Source organism: Mauremys mutica, chromosome 8 (genome assembly GCF_020497125.1).
Source record: "Mauremys mutica isolate MM-2020 ecotype Southern chromosome 8, ASM2049712v1, whole genome shotgun sequence".
Lineage (NCBI taxonomy): Eukaryota > Metazoa > Chordata > Testudines > Geoemydidae > Mauremys > Mauremys mutica.
In genome coordinates this window covers 24,332,410-24,351,880 of record NC_059079.1, presented here as the reverse complement: position 1 = coordinate 24,351,880, position 19,471 = coordinate 24,332,410, and the positions used below count along the sequence as shown (strand labels likewise).

General features: G+C 41.8%; 1 protein-coding gene across 6 annotated transcripts in view; it reads left to right on the top strand.

Moving 5' to 3' along the window:
- ZZZ3 (zinc finger ZZ-type containing 3) overlaps positions 1 to 19,471 on the top strand; it is a 104,699-nt gene that overhangs the window by 74,785 nt on the left and 10,443 nt on the right. For 2 of the 6 annotated variants that reach the window (XM_045026373.1, XM_045026372.1), the window contains exons 3-10: positions 3,479 to 3,617; positions 5,124 to 5,271; positions 5,356 to 5,474; positions 5,802 to 5,876; positions 6,120 to 6,221; positions 9,032 to 9,127; positions 13,704 to 13,856; positions 16,942 to 17,076. In XM_045026373.1, coding sequence (XP_044882308.1) covers positions 3,479 to 3,617; positions 5,124 to 5,271; positions 5,356 to 5,474; positions 5,802 to 5,876; positions 6,120 to 6,221; positions 9,032 to 9,127; positions 13,704 to 13,856; positions 16,942 to 17,076 — 967 coding nt within the window. The remainder of the gene's footprint in view (positions 1 to 3,478; positions 3,618 to 5,123; positions 5,272 to 5,355; positions 5,475 to 5,801; positions 5,877 to 6,119; positions 6,222 to 9,031; positions 9,128 to 13,703; positions 13,857 to 16,941; positions 17,077 to 19,471) is intronic. The other 4 variants (XM_045026376.1, XM_045026375.1, XM_045026374.1 and 1 more) reach the window with 4 other exon arrangements.

Below are 19,471 nucleotides of genomic sequence, written 5' to 3'. Positions count from 1 at the left end.
CTTTCTTGCTCAGGGATGTGAAAAACACCCCCCTGAGCGCAGCAAGTTTCAGTGCTGTAAAGTGGCAGTATAGACCGTCCACCAGTGCTGGGCCCTCTTGGGGATAGTTTTTAACAGCGCTGGGAGAGAGCTCTACACAGTGGCAGCACTTTAACGTTGCTAGTGAAGACATACCCTCACATTCACTTTAGTTGGAGTTGGATCTGATTGTTCACACTTGTACTTGATGCTTCATTGTGTTAAACTTGTTTTAAGTAAAAGATCAACAGAAAAAAGGAATTTGTTGAAATAGATGATAATTTTTGTTTTAAGGTTTTCTGTGTGTTCAATACAAGTCAGTCACATTGTTGAGCCTAAACCAGCAGTTCCCAAATGGGTTTGTGCCATCTGCAGATGGGGGCGTGGCAATCCCTAGTGCATGCAGATGCCATTTTGCTCTACGCAGCGTGACATCATGTATGTGGTACATGCGAGGTCATGATGCATAGAGGATGACATTTTGCTTTACAAAGTGGCATCCTCCATGCTGTCTGGGGTCCCAGCAGGACCTTTTCTTCATTAAAATTGGGTTGTGCCTGCAAAAGATTTAGGAACCCCTGGCTTAAACGACTATAAAATTATAATATTACAGCCTGGTCTACACTCAAAAATTAGATCAGCGTAGCTCCGTTGCTCAGGGTTGCACAGGTTCTGTGCCATAGCTGTGCAGCAGTAATAGCTGTAGTGTAGACGTTGTAGGAGCAGCAGTGATCTGTATGCTATGTATAACCTGTATGCTCAAAAGGTGTCTCTCTCTCTCTCTCTCTCTCTCTCACACACACACACACACACACACACTCTCTCTCTCTCTCTCTCTCTCTCTCTCTCTCTCTCTCTCTCTGAATACCTGTGAAGTGGCTTTCCCCTACTCCTCCCTCCTGGAATGCTTGTGGGATGAATGGGCTGCTTAAACAGCTGGAAGATCAGAAGAGCTCCCAGGTAGACAAGCTGTCTGGGACTCTAATTAGGCAGCACTCACACACACGCAATGCATGGACACTGGCCAAGGTGGAGTGTGACCAGCCAAACGTGGCCAAGTCATCTCTTGTCCCAGGCCATGAGGAGCAGGTCCTTAAAAGGGGAAGGGGCCATGTGCTCAGCAGTGCACTCACAAGCTTGTACCTCCCATGAAGGCCCTTCGCCCTGTGGTTCGCTGCATTGCATTCCATTGTGCCTCATTGCACCATCCATCGCTGTGCTGTGGGACACTTACCTTGAAGGATCTTGACATTGCCAGTTCCATGCCTGACCTGGGAGCGTGAGTATGCAAGTGTGAGTGTGACACATACACCCCCTTTTCTGCCAAACTCTAGTGGGTCATTAGTCCTCCCTAAGCTTACTAGCTGGCCCAATTTTGGGTAACAGACATGACTTACATGTATACATATCAGAAATATTTGTATGCAAAAGTTACTCAAACTTGTTTGCAGGACTGGAGTCATTATATGTACATATATATGTACATCCACCATTACACAACTCAGAAACCTAAATGAAATAAAACAGGCAAGGTTTTTACAGGAACAACAGAAAACAATGTTGTGAGTCCCCCCCCTTACTGGATTTGTTTTGTTAGTTATTTAACACATTCTTAAAGCATTGTTTACAATATTTGTATTCTGTTTCAGAAATGGTAAATGAGATGTCTGTTAATTTTATCTTTCCTAGAAAAGCTGGAACTAACCTGGTGAATGTGTAAAGGACAAAGTCAGTAGAGAGAAATTTTATTAGCCAGCTCCTATTAGGATATTCTAAACAATGGCAATGTTAATAAAAAGCTACTAAAAAGTAATTTTCTGAATTTTTTAAAGGTTCATATTACAGTAACATATAATTTCATCACTAGGTTGACTTATGGAAGGCAGCTTGTGGGGAAATATGTTAATAGATTCTCTCAAGTAATTTTACATTCTGGAAAAGCAGTACGATTTTGAGTGCAGCTTGACAGATGTTGTTGGAGGGGTCTAATTTTTGGTTTGAACTTGTTTATTCTTACATGAGGTGTTTTCTTGCATATGTTCATTTTGAGTCTGTTTAGTTCTCTCTTGGTTGTTCTTTGTAAATAATTGCACTGTAGTGAGGTGAAAACATTATCTTCTATCTGTTCTTTTAATCTAAAGCTGCTATGAAATTCTCTGTTTCTGTAGATGAGTATATCTGGGGGCTTGGCTACACTTGAAAGTTGCAGCGCTGGGAGTTACAGCGCTGGTCATGCAGCTGTGCAGGAACAGTGCTGGTGTGTGGCCACACTCACAGCTACCAGCGCTGGTGTGTGGCCACATTTGCAGCATTTACAGCGCTGTTGGGAGTGCTGCATTATGGGCAGCTATCCCAGCATTCAAGTGGCAACAACGTGCTTTTCAAAAGAGGGGGGTGGAGGGTGGTGTACTGTGACAGGGAGCGGGGAAGATAGAGAGAGTGGATTTTTGGAGCCAACACTGTGTGTTAGCTTCCTGGATTGAAAAATCACAAAATGTTCGCGAACCCTTAGTCTTAATTGCAAACAGCCTGCATCCAACGCTGTTTCTCTGTCAAGCAAACATTCACTCCCTGCCTCTCATTTGATCGTTCACAGCCAGGTACAGATAGCTCCTGTTTGCTGTGATCAGTGTTTGTTTTTTTAGATAAGCAGTTCAATGGAGCTCTGATCGGAGTTCACAACAAAACAAAGAGAGGCTGCATAACAAAACAAAGAGAATAATTTAGTTAAAAGCATTCTGGGATATCTCCTTATTCCCTGGAGGCCAATAAAAGCGCTGGTGTGTGTCCACACTTGATGAGCAGCGCTGGATCACCAGCGCTGCAATCGCTACACCCCAACCTGACCATGTGTACAGCCAGCGCTGCAGCCAGGGAGTTGCAGCGCTGGATGTGCCTTGCAGGTGTGGACGGTTACTAATTGCAGCGCTGGAAAGCCTCTACCAGCGCTGCAACTTGCAAGTGTAGCCAAGCCCTCAATCATTCTTCTCTGCTTGTGGTAGAGTAACAAGTTAACACTTACTAATGGAACCATTTGTCATGGAGTGGGGTGAGGTGGGGGGAAGTTTATTTTGAAGTAGGAAATAAAAAGTCATGACTTTTGTCTTTGTTTTTACTCTTGTGAGCAATTCTGGTTGTCACATGTAGCTATTGGGAAGCTCAGGAGCTTGCCGTATGTCACCATTATTTGTTGCCATTTTTATTGGCGAACGGCTAGAATAAGGATTTAATATTAAAGGAATGCCTGAATTTTCTGTTTTATTGGTGTACTTTGTATTTAACGACTTAAATATCAGTCAAGACCATTTTTGTTTCAGTAAAATGCTTTGCTAAACTGTTACAGATAAGTGTGCAAGACCTCCTGACTTTTTATTAGTAGATAATCATGGCTGGCATTTAGATTTTTTGTTGTTGTTTTTGCTAGAAAACTTTAGTGAGATGTTTCCCTTTGTCTCTGTAGTTATCAGAGACTGTTACAGACGATTGCTGTACTCGAGGCTCAACGTACTCAAGCAGTTCAAGACCTTGAAAGTTTAGGCAAACACCAGAGAGAAGCACTGAAAAATCCCATTGGATTTGTGGAAAGACTCCAAAAGAAGGTATACAATAGGCATTTCTTAAGTTTTACGAAAAAATTTTTATAACAATTAACTCATCACCTATTAAAAACTAGTGTATTATATATATCTGTGTAAATATTAAAAGGTTTTAATTCTTTCAGTAGTGAAAGAAAACTGCCCTCTGTTCAGGTTTGATGATTGGTTAAATGTTGGTTAAACCTATAAAATACAGGTAATTTTGAAAAATTTGTTAAGGACACATTTTTATAGGAGTATAAAACTCATCTTGTCTTCAAGCTTTCAATGCATATGGGCTTTCTATGATTAGAAAGAAAGCATTTTGCGGTAGGGAATGATATCAAGAAATCATAGCCTTTGTCATCAAAGAGACTTAAATGCTTTGAGTTCAGTTTCAGGTTAGGGTACTTTTAAATGGAGATTGTGAGCAGGAAATGTAGTTCGTAAACTGAAAGCAAAATGAGCTATGAAGGCATACCTCAAACCAGAAGAGTGCCAGTGATTATATCAAGCTAGTGTACATGTGTGGAGAAGGGTGAATTTCAGTAAAGAAACAGATTTCATTTTCAAAAGTTTAAAAGGAAGTTATAACAACAGTAACAGGGAAAACAATTTTTTAAAAGTCTTAATAGTTTCTTTTTTAAATGAAAGCAATGACTGACTTATGCTATGATAGCAGCATATCTCTCAATGAAGGAGAGATGTTGGTTCTGGGAGATTCCCTTTCCATAAGCTAGTATAAACTTGGGGCCTGATCCAGAGGCCATTGAAGTCAATGGTCGTCTTTCCATTGATTTCTGTGAGTGTTGAAGTGATTTCTAAGCAAGTTATAGTTGTGATTCATCTGGCATCCAAGCATTGTGCTCTGGCAACCATATCAGCCAGTCCTTGGAAAACATTAATGCCTGTTGCAGAGCATTTCATGTATTTTTCCCATCTTGGCCAAAGAAATTATGCCAAATGGGGGGTGTGGGTGTGTGTGTTGAGCATTGCCAGCAATTGTATCGTGGGCAGAAGGCAACGAAATCAATTTAACAGTAAAAACACTGGATAAGGTGCAGTCATGTCTATCATAGTAAACATTTAAGTTTACATGTGGATGTGATTAATCAGTTCTGATAACTGTATTCCTTTTAGTTCTTGTTAGTCTGCTATGTTTGCTTGCAGGAGTACAGGTCTGGGTATACAGTATGGGGTTTTTTTTAATAGTTAACAAATCAATGAAGATAGTAACAGGATATGAAAATCAGAAATACTTGGCTGCAACTATTCAATGTAATTTTTAAACTCTAAGTCCAATAAACCATCATTGACCGTGCCGCTGCATATTTTATATGCCCTGCTGTGTATCGCTCTTTGAAAATGCTTTCCCCGTATAAAGAATATGTGCTGCATGGCACTTAAATATACAGACTTTGAGTCCTGCTGTTAGCTAAAAACAGATCCAGGATTTCTGTGGTTCCATATCCTTTCATTTGGATGCTCAGTGACTGCATTAAGTATTGCTTCTCATTTTGATTCTTTCAGGTTGATATAGGGCTTCCATATCCTCAAAGAGTTGTCCAGTTGCCTGAGATTGCCTGGGACCAATATACCACCAGCCTTGGAAACTTTGAGAGAGAATTCAAAAACCGGAAACGTAACAGTAGGAGAGCGAAGCTGATTTTTGATAAAGGTAAGTGGAAAACTAAGTGTATATTGCAGGAAAAAAATAACCTGCTGTGTTGGTTTAATAACTCTTTCTTTATGTTGCTTGTAGTAGGTTTGCCTGCAAGACCAAAAAGCCCTTTGGATCCCAAGAAGGATGGAGAGTCCATTTCATACTCGGTGTTGCCTTTAAGTGATGGCCCAGAAGGTTCTACCAACAGCCGCCCACAGGTAAATGTTATAAAAAAGAAAGTAGGCAAAATTTTACAAAATATTAACTTTCAGATGGATTACTTATTAATACTAGATTATGCGGGTAGTGTTAAACTTGTGATAATAAATTTAATGCCTCGGTTTCCAAATGTTCAAAAATCAGTCATCAAAACACTTGGTGGTGTCATCTTTTCTTTTGACCAAGTCAGATAACTTTTTTCTGCCCTCTACCAAAATAATGTTTTCATGTATGTTTTTCTTTTACTTGGGTGGAAAAAGGGTTAAAGTCAAGTTATCCTAACTCTTTTTCTAAAGTCCTATTCCATGTTATATACTGTATTTAAGCAGATGATAAGAGGGCGACTTTGCGATGAGACCAAACCCGAAACTTTTAACCAGCTGTGGACTGTAGAAGAACAGGTAATGGGAAACCCTAGCTAGCTCGTAGACCATTTTGTAACCATACAGTGATGTTCACAAAAATAAACTCAAATTGTGTAGTAATGTTTAAAGCGCATAACGCTTTGGAGTCAAAGATAACACGTATGTATTTATTCATGTTTTGCACCAGTTAGATTTTTATTTTTATTTTTTAATGACAAGCCATGCCCCTTCTAGATAAGGTGTATTAATGTTTGTGATCTTGTCTTGTGCTTGGTTTAGAAAAAACTTGAACAATTACTCCTGAAGTACCCACCAGAGGAAGTAGAATCACGACGGTGGCAGAAGATAGCTGATGAACTGGGAAATCGAACTGCAAAACAAGTAATGGGGAATTCTCTTGCATAAGTAACCATCTCTCTTTTTGCTCTCTAGACATTCCAGGAATACTAGAGGGGGCAGGTGTCCGGTGGTCTTTTGCATAGTTTCTTCAGTAATGGAATTCTTATGCAAAAGTCATGTCAATTCATAAAGAGACAAGGATTTTTTAAAACTGTAAAATGTATTTTGGTTGGGAAAGAATTGATTGCTTCTGGGGGAAGAAACCTCACCAAAATATTCTTTGCTTGCGTTAGTGCAGGGTTTCTCAAACAGAGGTCGCTGCTTCTGTAGGGAAAGCCCCTGGCGGGCCGGGCCGGTGTGTTTACCTGCCCCCCCCCCAATCCCCCGCGACCCCTGTTTGAGAAACCCTACGTTAGTGGCTGTGCCCTGGGACTACTGACATCAATTACTGCATCCTGAGGATGTTGAAATAGATACAAAGTGGAGTTGCCCACATTCCATTTGGAGATTTTAAAAAACTCATACTAGATTAAAAAAAAGCAGGAAAGTTGCCAAATCCTCAGAGCCAACCTGTTAATCTTAATATTTTGATGAAAAATTTAATCAATCATCCAAAGAAAGGTCTGGAGCACTACTAACATCTCTACTAGGGGATCTGACCATAACAAACCTAGGGCTTTTTGTTAGGACTCTTAAATGTGAAATTGTATTAATTTTTAATAAATGCCCACAAACCATGATTAAGCTGTCAGGTCTAATTGTTGTCCATTAGACTTTGACAGCGGCCCTGTGCAAGACTGGATTAACTCTCCCGTCAGCCCGGGGCTATTAGGTTTTTGGGGCCCCTGTATACAAGTGTTTTTCCTGGGAGGGAGTTTGGTGCAGGAGGGGGCTCTGGACTGGTGCAGAGTGTTGGGGTGCAGGAGAGGGTGAGGGGTGTGGGCCCTGGGAGGGAGTTTGGTGCAGGAGGGGGCTCTGGGCTGAGGAAGGGAATTGGGGCACAGGAGGGGGTGTGAGGTGCAGGCTCCAGCTGGGAGGCACTTATCACAGGCGGCTCCCAGCCAGTGGTGCAACAGGGTTCAGGCAGGCTGCCTGCCTGCCATAGCCCCACGCCACTCCCGGAAGCGGCCAGCTGCTGGCATGTCTCTGCGCGCCCCTGGAGGGAGAGGGACATCGTGTCTCTGTGCGCTGCCTGCGCCCGCAAACACCACCCCTGCAGCTCCCATTGGCCAAGGGAACTGCAGGGATGGTGCTGGGGGCGGGGGCAGTGCACAGAGCTGCTTCATTCATACATACACACCCCACACCCTCCCGCCAGGGGCCAGCCGCTTCCGGGAGCGGCGTGGGGCCAGGCCAGGAAGGCAGCCTGAGCGCCCCTTTTAGCGGCCTGGAGGTCGCTGTCTGTGATTTATTTTTGTGGGGCATCCCCTGAGCCCCCAGCTGCAGCCCCTAAAGCCCCTGTCTTAATCCGGCCCTGGCCCTGTGACATTGTTTTCAAAATACAGCAACACCAGTTGCTGACAGATTCATTTACTTTTAACTCCTATTGTGAGTTACTGTAAATGCATAATACTACTGTTGTCTTTCCAGCAGAAAGAGACTGTGGGCTTGGCTACACTTGCAAGTTGCAGCGCTGGTAGAGGCTTTCCAGCGCTGCAATTAGTAACTGTCCACACCTGCAAGACACATCCAGCGCTGCAACTCCCTGGCTGCAGCGCTGGCTGTACACCTGGCCAGGTTGGGGTGTAGCGATTGCAGCGCTGGTGATCCAGCGCTGCTCATCAAGTGTGGACACACACCAGCACTTTTATTGGCCTCCAGGGAATAAGGAGATATCCCAGAATGCTTTAAACTAAATTACTCCCTTTGTTTTGTTATGCAGCCTCTCTTTGTTTTGTTGTGAACCTCCGGAGCTCCCCGTTTCTACCGGAGCTGCTTATCAGCTCCTGTTTGCTGTGATCAATCTGTGAACAATCAAATGAGATCCTCCTCCCTGTTGTGAATGAGCTCTGTGGAGCTCCTCCGTTGCTGCTGCTATCTAAACAAACACAGCTCCTGTTTGCTGTGATCATCTGTACCTGGCTGTAAACAATCAAATGAGAGGCAGGCAGGGAAACAGCGGGGAGTTGTGTTGCCTGCATGCTGTTTGCAATTAAGAGTTAAGACTAAGGGGTCGGAAAAATGTTCTGATTTTTCAAGGCAGGAAGCTAACACACAGTGTTGGCTCCAAAAATCCACTCTCTCTTTCCCCCCGCTCCCTGTCACACTAGACCCCACTCCACCCCCCTCTTTTGAAAAGCACGTTGCGGCCACTTGAATGCTGGGATAGCTGCCCATAATGCATCACTCCCAACAGCGCTGGAAATGCTGCAAATGTGGCCACACACCAGCGCTGGTAGCTGTGAGTGTGGCCACACACCAGCGCTGCTCCTACACAGCTGGATGACCAGCGCTGCAAACTACCAGCGCTGCAAACTGTAAGTGTAGCCAAGCCCTGTGTGAGGGACAGGTTCTTCTTCAACACTGTAGAATGGGAAAATATGTCTATGTTCTGAGACACTGTGTCTGATCACATAAATTATCTTTGATGCAATTTCAGAATAAAAAAATTAACTGCTATGCTCAACCCCCAATTTTTTCTTTTACTCTTTGCAGAAGAAGAACCTAGACATTTGCCTCTTATAAATATTACATAAAGTTTAGAATGTCATCTTTCTCTGAAGTTTGTATTTTTCTTTAAGCACTTCAGGCAAACGTTAGCTTTTTAGTGGATATTTGAATTCCTTATTTAAAAGTCACACCGTATTTATTTATTCATCTAACACTTAATTAACTTATCTTGTTTCTTTTAGGTTGCCAGCAGGGTGCAAAAGTATTTCATAAAACTAACTAAAGCTGGGATTCCGGTACCAGGCAGAACTCCAAACTTATATTTATACTCCAAAAAGGTAAGACTACATTCTAGCAGAAGACTTCATATTTGCATGTGCATTTACACATGCACACATATACTGAACATATCTGAATCATCGAAGACAAAAAATATTGAATCCCATCAATGGCATTTTCACAGTCACCTTTCAGAGAAGAACAAAACTTTAAATCCATAAAAATTAAAAAACATGGAAGATGAGTTTTCACAAAAATGAGTATATTTAAACTACCACAGCCATAGAGTTAACACTGAAACTGAATGCTTTTCTCAGGCCTGCAACTTCTCTAAGATGTAAGATCATCCACAATTATTGTACATCACATATCATTTTACTTTGTAAGATCTTTGTGAACAAATCTCCACGCCCAGCCCTCCTAATCCCGTCCCCTTGAATGCAGTGTTGATCTTGGAATGGTAGAGAAAAGAATAAGAATAGAAGGATAAATTCAGTGATGTTTCTGAGAATTCTTCCTAGTATTGGGAAGAGAAGAGAAACTCAAATATATATTTAAAATAGTTATATGGATTGATGTATGCAGTATTGTTGTAACCATGTTGGTCCCAGGATATTAGAGCGATAAGGTGAGTGAGGTAATATCTTTTATTGGACCAACTTCTGTTGGTGAGAGATGTCCCATTTCCCAGACCTGAAGATGAGCTCTGTGTAAGCTTTCAAGAGCTCATCTTTAGGTCTGGGAAATGGGACATCTCTCACCAACAGAAGTTGGTCCAGTAAAAGATAGTATCTCACCCACCTTGTCTCTCTAATATGGATTGATATAATTTTATGTGGCACTCAGATGCTATTATGATGGTTATAGTATATTAACAAAAACAAAAAGGAGTCCGGTGGCACCTTAAAGACTAACAGATTTATTTGGGCATAAGCTGTCGTGGGTAAAAAACCCGCTTCTTCAGATGCATGTAGTGAAAATTACAAATGCAGGCATTATATACTGACACACGAAGAGAAAGGAGTTACCTCACAAGTGGAGAACCAGTGTTGACAGCCCCAATACGATCAGGGTGGATGTAGTCCACTCCCATTAATTGATGAGGAGGTGTCAATTCCAGGAGAGGCAAAGCTGCTTTTGCAGTGAGCCAGCCTCTCCCAGTCCCTATTCAAACCCAAATTAATGGTGTTAAATTTGCAAATGAATTTTAGTTCCGCAGTTTCTCTTTGAAGTCTGTTTCTGAAGTTTTTTTGTTCAAGTATGGCTACTTTTAAATCTGTTATAGAATGTCCAGGAAGACTTCAGGGTCTTCCAAATTTTCAAAAGGTGGGTGCAGTAATGTCCACAAAATATATTCACACCAGATAACTTTTCTAAAACATGTATTTGCAATTGTAGGCCGGAATCCTGTAAAGATTTATGTACATGGCATCAATGTGTAAAGATAAACACATATATGTCTTAGCAGCATCAGATCCGTAATTAAGAACGTTATTTGTGCAAACAACCTTTCAGAGGAAGCTAACGTTGCTGCCACTTTGAAAACTTAAATCAGCATTCTTTTGTCCATTCATATCTAATTACTGTGCTTGAGGACAAGGAGGTGGATTTTTTTTCCCCTTCAGTTTAAGTTTTAATAGAAAACAATGGTATTGCTGAACGTGAGCACAAAACAGTACTACTAAATGTGAGCAGACTGTGGCCCATTGCATCCGCAGTGTAACCATAATATTAATTTCTTCATGGATAGTTTTGTAATTCTTTTTAAAATATTTATTTAATTTTTTCCCCAAATTTACAGAGATTATCTAAGTTCCTTAGCATTGTACTACTCTTTAAATATCAAGTATTATACCAGGGCTGAAAACGGAACTGATGTTGAATTTTATATTAACTTATAAAATTGTGATATTTATAATGGAAACCCTACCATGCTGCTTTTCTAAAATACATGAAACATATATTTATGTCTGTTTTCAGATCCTAGCTCTGAACGCTAGATTCATGCTGGTACAGTGCATTGTTCCCAGGTTCACTCCAGCCTGCTGTCCTGCAGGGGTGTGGGCTCTCTACGCTCTTAACACTTGTAACCAATAAAAAATGTAATCATTGGAGGGGGAAAAATTAAGTTTTACTGCAGATGGGGGAATTGAACTCTATCTGCTAATAGAGTTGTCTGCTTAGAGCAGTGTTTCTCAAATGTGGCCCCGGTGGCCGCATGTGGCCACCAGGGACTCTTCTTGCAGCCACCGCCTCCTGGCCAGTGACTGCGGGGGAGTGGTTGGGCCCTGCCCACCTCTGGAGACACAAGAGCTGGAGGAGCAGGCAGTCAGTGAGTTCCCCACCTTCCCAGGGCTGGTGGGGTCAGGCTTCAGCCTTGGGTGGAGGGTGGAAGGCTCCAGTCACGGGGCTTCAGGTCTGTTCCCTAGCCATACAGTGGCAAGCTCTGGCCCCGTCACTCCCCCCTCTAGTGCACATCTTTAAAAAAAAAAAAAAAAAAAAAAAAAGTGGGGGTGGGGTGGCAACCAAAAAAGCAAAAGACATAAGAAAAAAGACAAGAATGTTCAAAGCATCTTATTTGTGCTTCTATTCTGTTTGGGCCCAGTAAAGAATAGACACAACTGTACATTATTTTTATTACTGAGTCTGGAAAAATAATCCTACATAAATTACAATGACGTGGACATGTATATGTGCATATTTATTTGTTTTTCCTAAAGTTAATTATCATAAGTATTTTAGGAAAACTTGTCAGAGTGGCCCACCAGCAAGAGATGGTGGCTGCATTCTGAGGCCACCAAAAAATGTTTTGTGAAAACCCCTGATCTAGACAGACTTTTATGTTCACGTGCTGGATAGGAGCTGGTGATCATGATACATGTAGGTACTAATGACATAGGGAAGGGTAGGAGACAGGTCCTGAAGGCCAAATTTATGCTGCTAGGAAAGAGGTTAAAGTTCAGGACCTTCACAGTAAGATTATCTGAAACACTTCCTGTTCCATATGTAGGACCAGAAAGACAGGCAGAACTGCAGGGTCTCAATGTGTGGATGAGACGATGATGTGGGGAAGAGGGTTTTAGATGTATTAGGCACTAAGGAACCTTTTAGGAAAGAGTAACCTATACAGTAAGGATGGGCTCCACCAATACCAAAATAGAACCAGACTGCTGGCATATAAAATTAAAAAGATTGTAGAGGATTTTTTTTAAAATACATGTTTAAACTAAGCAGATAGAGTTCAATTCCCCCATCTGCAGTAAAACTTAATTTTTCCCCCTCCAATGATTACATTTTTTATTGGTTACAAGTGTTAAGAGCGTAGAGAGCCCACACCCCTGCAGGACAGCAGGCTGGAGTGAACCTGGGAACAATGCACTGTACCAGCATGAATCTAGCGTTCAGAGCTAGGATCTGAATACTACCGTGAAAACAGACATAAATATATGTTTCATGTATTTAAAAATAATGTACAGTTGTGTCTATTCTTTACTGGGCCCAAACAGAATAGAAGCACAAATAAGATGCTTTGAACATTCTTGTCTTTTTTCTTATGTCTTTTGCTTTCTTGGTTGCCCCCACCCCCACCCTTTTTTTTTTTTTTTTAAAAGATGTGCACTACAGGGGGGGAGTGACGGGGCCAAGCTTGCCACTGTATGGGTAGGGAACAGACCTGAAGCCCCGTGACTGGAGCCTTCCACCCTCCACCCAAGGCTGAAGCCTGACCCCACCAGCCCTGGGAAGGTGGGGAACTCACTGACTGCCTGCTCCTCCAGCTCTTGTGTCTCCAGAGGTGGGCAGGGCCCAACCACTGCTGACTCCCCCCCAGTCACTGGCCAGGAGGCCAGTTTAAACTAAGGGCTAGGGGAAAGCCAACAGAGCCAGGAATAGAACACAGGTCTCTTGACCCCAAGGCTTGTGCGCTTGCCAGTAGGCCAGAACTGCCTCTTTTCAATTTTTGACTCTGCCACAGTGTTTCTGTGTGACCGTGTCACTTCATCTCTTTGTGCTACAGAGCCTAATCTGTAAAATGGAGATAATTCTGCTTCCTCTCTTTTTCTTTTGTCTATCTTATTTATTTAAATTGTAAGCTCTTCAGGGCAGGGACTGTTTATTACTAGGGGTTTATCTAAAATAGGAGTGTGTCACAGTGTTTTCTATTATCTGTTCCATACATAAATAATCTCCAAGGCATAATGTATTAATCTCTCAAATGAATGCTCCCAGAACACTTGTACTAGACTCAGAAGTAGATGCTGTGTGAAAATTTGCGGGAAACGGGCGGCTCCAGGCACCAGCACGCCAAGCGCATGCCTGGGGCGGCAAGCCATGGGGGGGCGCTCTTCCGGTCATCGCGAGGGCGGCAGGCAGGCTGCCTTCGGCGGCATGCCTGCGGAGGGTCCGCTGGTCCCGTGGCTTCGGTGGACCTCCCGCAGGCAAACCGCCGAAGGCAGCCTGCCTGCCGTGCTTGGGGTGGCAAAATACCTAGAGCCTCTCCTGGTGGGAAAGATAAGAGATCACATATAAAAATTATAAACATTTTGTCTACAGGTTCTATTGGTAGGAATTTCTTACTACAAAAAGTAGTTTCTGAGGAATCTGATCTGAACATTATATGTCATTTTTCTACTACAGTCATCAAACAGGCGACAGCACCCCCTAAATAAACATCTCTTCAAACCTTCAACTTTCATGACATCCCATGAACCTCCAGTTTATATGGATGAGGATGATGACAGATCCAGTTTTCAGAGCCATATGGATGCTGCAGCAGAGGAGGAAGTATCGGTATGTCATTTAAACACAAAATTGCAAAATGTCTCACGGTGTTTCTTGACTGTTTAAGTAATGATATTTGGAAGGAAAAAGGAAGTAAGGAAAAAGTGTCCTTACTTAAACATTGTCACGTATATATTAAACTGTTGTGAATTCAGTTGCATAAACCAGGAGCAGGAGATTGAATTCTGGCACCTCTTTGATGTGAAGAGTCAAGTACAGAAAATTCAGGGAAAGTCCAAACCAAAAAAGGAAAAAAAAATTTTTTTGATACCATGGAAGAATTAGACACTTCCGAAAACTTGTAATTGCACGTTCACATCTTCAAAAACGGTTCAGTCTGAATTATTCTGAACACCATATAAAGTGTGTAGACATATTTCTGCCTAAAGTGTTGCACCAAAAGGACTAAATCCTTTCATCATTCTTTGGTATAATTGCATCCCATGCTATATATATATATGGCTCTTTGTCTTACCTTAGTGGCTGGACTAATAGAGGTTAGATGCAGAGGTCCACACAGATAACCCAACCAGCAGTGTCACTACGTAATCAGTGGACTAGGTTTGTGGGCTTATAATATAAACATATTTTCATACTTCTGTATACAGTACTGTATGTAGGGAATAAATCCTACTGCTGAAGCTGATAGGCTAGATTCTCCGCTTCTGTAAAATCAGCATAACTCCACTGAAGTCAAGACAGAAGGATCTGGCCTGCTGAATTTATCTTTGTGTGAATGGAAGGGGGGGTGGGGGTGGGGGCTTATCAGTCACAAGCCTCACAGCATAACAAAAGGTAATGAGATGGTCCAGTACAGATCAGTTCAGTTTTTCTCAGTGACTTTGTGACATGTACTGCATTTTCTTCATCTTAAATTGTTAGATACTCCTGGATCCATTGTTCAGTCCCAGCCACATCTCTTGTCTTCAGACGTGCTCTGTCTTCTCCTTGTGACTTAATTTCTGAGTTGTCTGGGACATCTCTCTCCCATCCTCTACCAGCATATCTGATAACTTACTATTTTTCCATATGAATCTTACAAGAGGTGAAACAAGTATTTTTTTTAATTTAATTAAATTAAAAAAATTAAATGTTAACATTTGCCTCTCTTTATCATAGCAAATCTATCTGGAATCAATTGTACTTTTCTTCTGTGTGCACAATTTTTTTATACTACATTCTACATCTAGATTGTTTGTTTATTTATTTTGCCAAAACTGCTTACATTTCACCCCATGATGCCACAATTATAGTAGGTTTAGGGAGCCTATATTTCGACACCAGTATTTGTTTTCAATTTTGCTACTAGTAGCTTTTGGTTTTTGCAAGGGTAATGCTCGACTTGGTCCTATTTTAGGAAGTGTGGCGTACCCTTTTCTTTCTTCACTAGTGCAGCATTTCAGATGGCTATTTTTCTTATTTGCAGTAATGTAGAAAGAGACAGGTGAGCTCCATTACGAGAAAGATCCCGTTATTAAGGCTAAGTTTTTGTCATGGATGATTTTAGTAAAAGTCACGGACAGGTCATGAGCAATAATGAAAAATTCATGGAAGCCCATGACCTGTCCTTGACTTTTACTAAAAATACCCATGACAAAATGTGTAGCCTGGGCAGTTGGCTACAGAGGGGCTGAGAGCTCCAGGGTACCCCTCCTCTGGCGGCTCAAAGCTGCTGTGGCCCGGAGCTCTTGGCATCCCCCCACCTCCCACTGGTCGGGAGCTCCAGGGATCCCTGCTGTCACCCACAGTGCATGGGAGCAGTGGGGATCCCTCCCCCCACCCCAGCCGGGAGCAGCAGCAACATAACAATGTTTCTCCTTCAGTAGGAGCTAAAAAATATTTTAATACAGAGAATTCAACGAAGAACTGTCCTCTGTGAAAAAAGCTGCCATCTCCCATTGCTGTCAGTGGCTCTGAAGCTATAGCTACCTTCAATTGGGTGGACATTTTGAGAGAGAGACCTCAGTGGAACTGTCTGTGTTTTCTGACAGCCTGGTGGGCACCATCTTTCCTGAGATAGCTTGGCACTCTCACTAAGAAAAATGGGAGATGGTCGCTATTTTAAAACGAGAGAGCAAGTGGTTTTTCATGAGGTTCTCTTAAGATGTTTTTATGCACCAGCTTTTGGTAGCACATAAACTTTCAGTTATGAAAAATAATGGCAAAAATAACCATTGATCTTAAATATTCATTTTCAAAAGCTACTTGTTGTACCTTGTCTATTCCACAGAGAGGGTAAAAAAGGAGAGGAAAGCTAGGGTGTGTGCATGTGTATGTGCTGTGGGCTAAGAGGTGCTGGAGAAAAAGGAAAATAAGGGTGTGTGCACATAGGGTCATTTCTCTGGAACTTCATATTTCCAGTGGCATAGAAGGATGCCTCTTTACCACTCCCACACTCTGGTGAACCAGGAATCAGGACATCAGGAGTTTAAAACTGACATTCAATGAAAAATGTTCAATGAAAATTTGATGCCTGTCTTGGCTCATCGGTGTATTTAAATGTGACATTGTCCAAAAACCCTAAACACATAAGTATTTAGGGATCTATCATTTTTGGCCCACTTTCTCAGCTAGTTAAGGCACTTGAGCAGTCACTGGACAAAACTATCACTCCTCTGTAGAACAATGTTAAAGAGAACAAGGTCTTATTAATTTGATATAGTTTATGCTAAATTTTAATTCTCAATTTCTTAATCTGTTACTAGATATTTGCACATAAAATAACCTAGCTTTGTATTGACAGAAACTAGCTTTTTTCCTCCATGTGTCGGTTCTCACTCAACATGTGCACAAATATATTATGTACAAATTAAATTACATTTCTTAAATGGAATTAAAAATCTAACTCATCTGTAAGCCATCTTCCTTATTAGAAGATACGTACTGTAGCACACTGTTGGTTTAATACAAACAATGGTACTAAAAATATAAATTAACAATAGATTTCTTTCCCCAAATAATTCTTGTACGTCTCTTATGTAGTTTATTCTGTCAGTATTTTTCTAAAAGAAATCTGATCACAATTTTATGTTGAAAGAAGCTAGATCTTCTCAGTAATGATATCCTCAAAGCAAAGGTTTTCTTTTTTGAACAGGATGAGGAAAGTATCCCGATATCGTATCGAGAGTTACCTGAATACAAAGAATTGCTAGAGTTAAAAAAGTTGAAGAAGCAAAAACTCCAGCAGATGCATGCAGAAAGTGGATTTGTGCAGCATGTGGGCTTCAAGGTAAGGTATACCAGCGATCTGTTGTTACAGTAAAACCTCAAAGATATGAACCCCCGAGTTACAAACTGACCGGTCAGCCGGACACCATGTGGAACCGGAAGTAAGCAATCAGGCAGCAGTGGAGACCCCCCCCCAAAAAACAACAAATACTGTACTGTGTCTGTATTGTATCTTAAAGGTAGGCACATCTGGACTGCCTGTCCCCATCCGCAGGGCAGCCACTTACAGCTAGGAGGTGAAGACACTGAGGTTCACAGGCACAGCTGTGAGCCCCCTCTGTGAGCCCAAGGCAGGCAGAGCAGGAGTAGTGCTGCAGTCCGTGCCGCTTTCCTGTGAGCTGCGGGTGCTGTTTTTACTCCCTTCCCTTGGCCAGAGGAAGACAAACTTGCAAGCTGTCTGAGCCTGGGAAAGAAGCTGTCACAGCCCAAGCTGCTTATGCTGCAAGAAAGTTGCCAGTGCTGCAAGAAAGTTGCCCTTGCAGCCAGTGACTGGCTTGGACTGTTAGCCTGAGCTGCTGCCAGCATGCTGCACTCTGGAGGAGCAGCTCAGTTTTAAAGGGCCACAGCCTGCATGGCACACCCACTGATGCCGCAGTGCTCCAGGTGCCTCACTCATCACCCTTGCAGCCAGGGGGCTAGAACCAGCTGCCTGTCCCCATCCCCATGCACAGGACAGCCGCTTACAGGTAGGAGGTGAAGATTCTGTTCAAAGTTACAAATAATCTCCATTCCCAAGGTTTCTGTAACTCTGAGGTTCTACTGTATTCAATTTAGTGTGAGCATTTTTTTTAAAACTAGCAGGAAGTGGATTTTCTTAGAAAAAAGGAAACTTTCCTTTTCCTTTTCAGAGTGATAGATGTATAGGAAAAAATAATTATGGAAATATGTAATATCATAATGCAGGATTTTGTCTTAGAAATTTACAGACAACACAGTAAAACTCTCAGTAAAGAAAAATAAATGACAACAGCTATCTGCACCGGTTTATGAAACCCATCTTGGAATCTAATCTCTTTTGGGGTACTGGGGGTATTAAATCTTAAGGGTGAAATTAATCCCAGTTAATAGCAGCAAAGTTTCCCAGTCACATAAGAATTAGTCCTTCAGGAGTTTGTCCTTTTGAAGGAAGAAAAGCCAGAGATGTGGAATGATTACGTTGGTAGATCAATAGGCAGTGTACTGAGGCAGTAGCTGCAGAGAAAAATTGCAGCAGCATTTGGGCCAGCTCCAGGCAATTTTTGAAGAAAAGATTCAAACAAGGACATAAAATAATGTTGGTATGAGATGAAGAAAAATAATATTTTTACACTTAACATACAGAGACGTGCTATCCGCAGCACCATCCGTTTCTAGGCAACATTGAAAAGGGAGGGAATGCCCAAGGATACCTGTTGTTTGAGAGGATTTTCAGTCATTACCAACAACCTTCTTTGTAGCTGTTCCCCATGTATGGAGTCGTGCAGGAATTGCCTTGACTCCTTAGTGATGAGAAGGGGCTTATTGGGATTTTTTTAGTAGTAGCCTTTTCTATGAGACTGCAAGGTCAGTCAGTCCACGGAAACTGACGTACACTTGAAAACTGAGACTATCAAGCTAGTAACATGCTGATACTGACAGATTTATGTCACAGTATTAGAAAGCTGAGGCTTTTTTAAATGAATGCTATTATTGTAGAATATAAAATGTGGACCTTGAGCAGGAATATTGCAATTCTAGCTATGAAATAGAATGGACAAAGTAATTTGAGTTACTAATTTAGTACTTTAATGTACTATATTCAAAATGTTATTAAGGTTGCAAAATCAAGCACTCAAAAGTTAAGAAATCCCAGAATTAAGGTTGTCTTTGCAACTTTAATTTGTCCCCCTGTGTCTATGCATCATGATACAGTTTTTAGTTATATGAACACATACTGTATTTTTCCACCAGACTGCCAGCTCATTCAGTGCACATGATGGACATTACTCACTTAATGAATACCTATTCAATAATTTTTTTTCCTGATTGTTCAAAGTGTGGCTTCTTGCCTCATTTACATTATTTAAACCCTGGTCAGAATACACAATTGTTTATTTCTTCATGGGCTTTTCTTTGCTGCTCATCACTGTAGGATCTGAGTGCTTCACAAACATTACTTATTCTTCAGAACAGCCCTGTGAGCTGGGGGCGAGGGGGTATTCTATTTTACAGATGGGGAGCTGAGGCAAAGAGAAATTAAGGTCAAAAGTTGCCACCAGTAGTGAGTGCCCAGTTTGAAATGATTAGAACCTCATTTTTCAGACTATGTAGCATTATATAGCACTTCATATGTTCTAAGTACAGCTCCCATTGATTTCAGTTCCAGCTGTGAGTGCTCAGCATTTCTGCATATCAGATCCCTCAAGTTAGGCACCCAG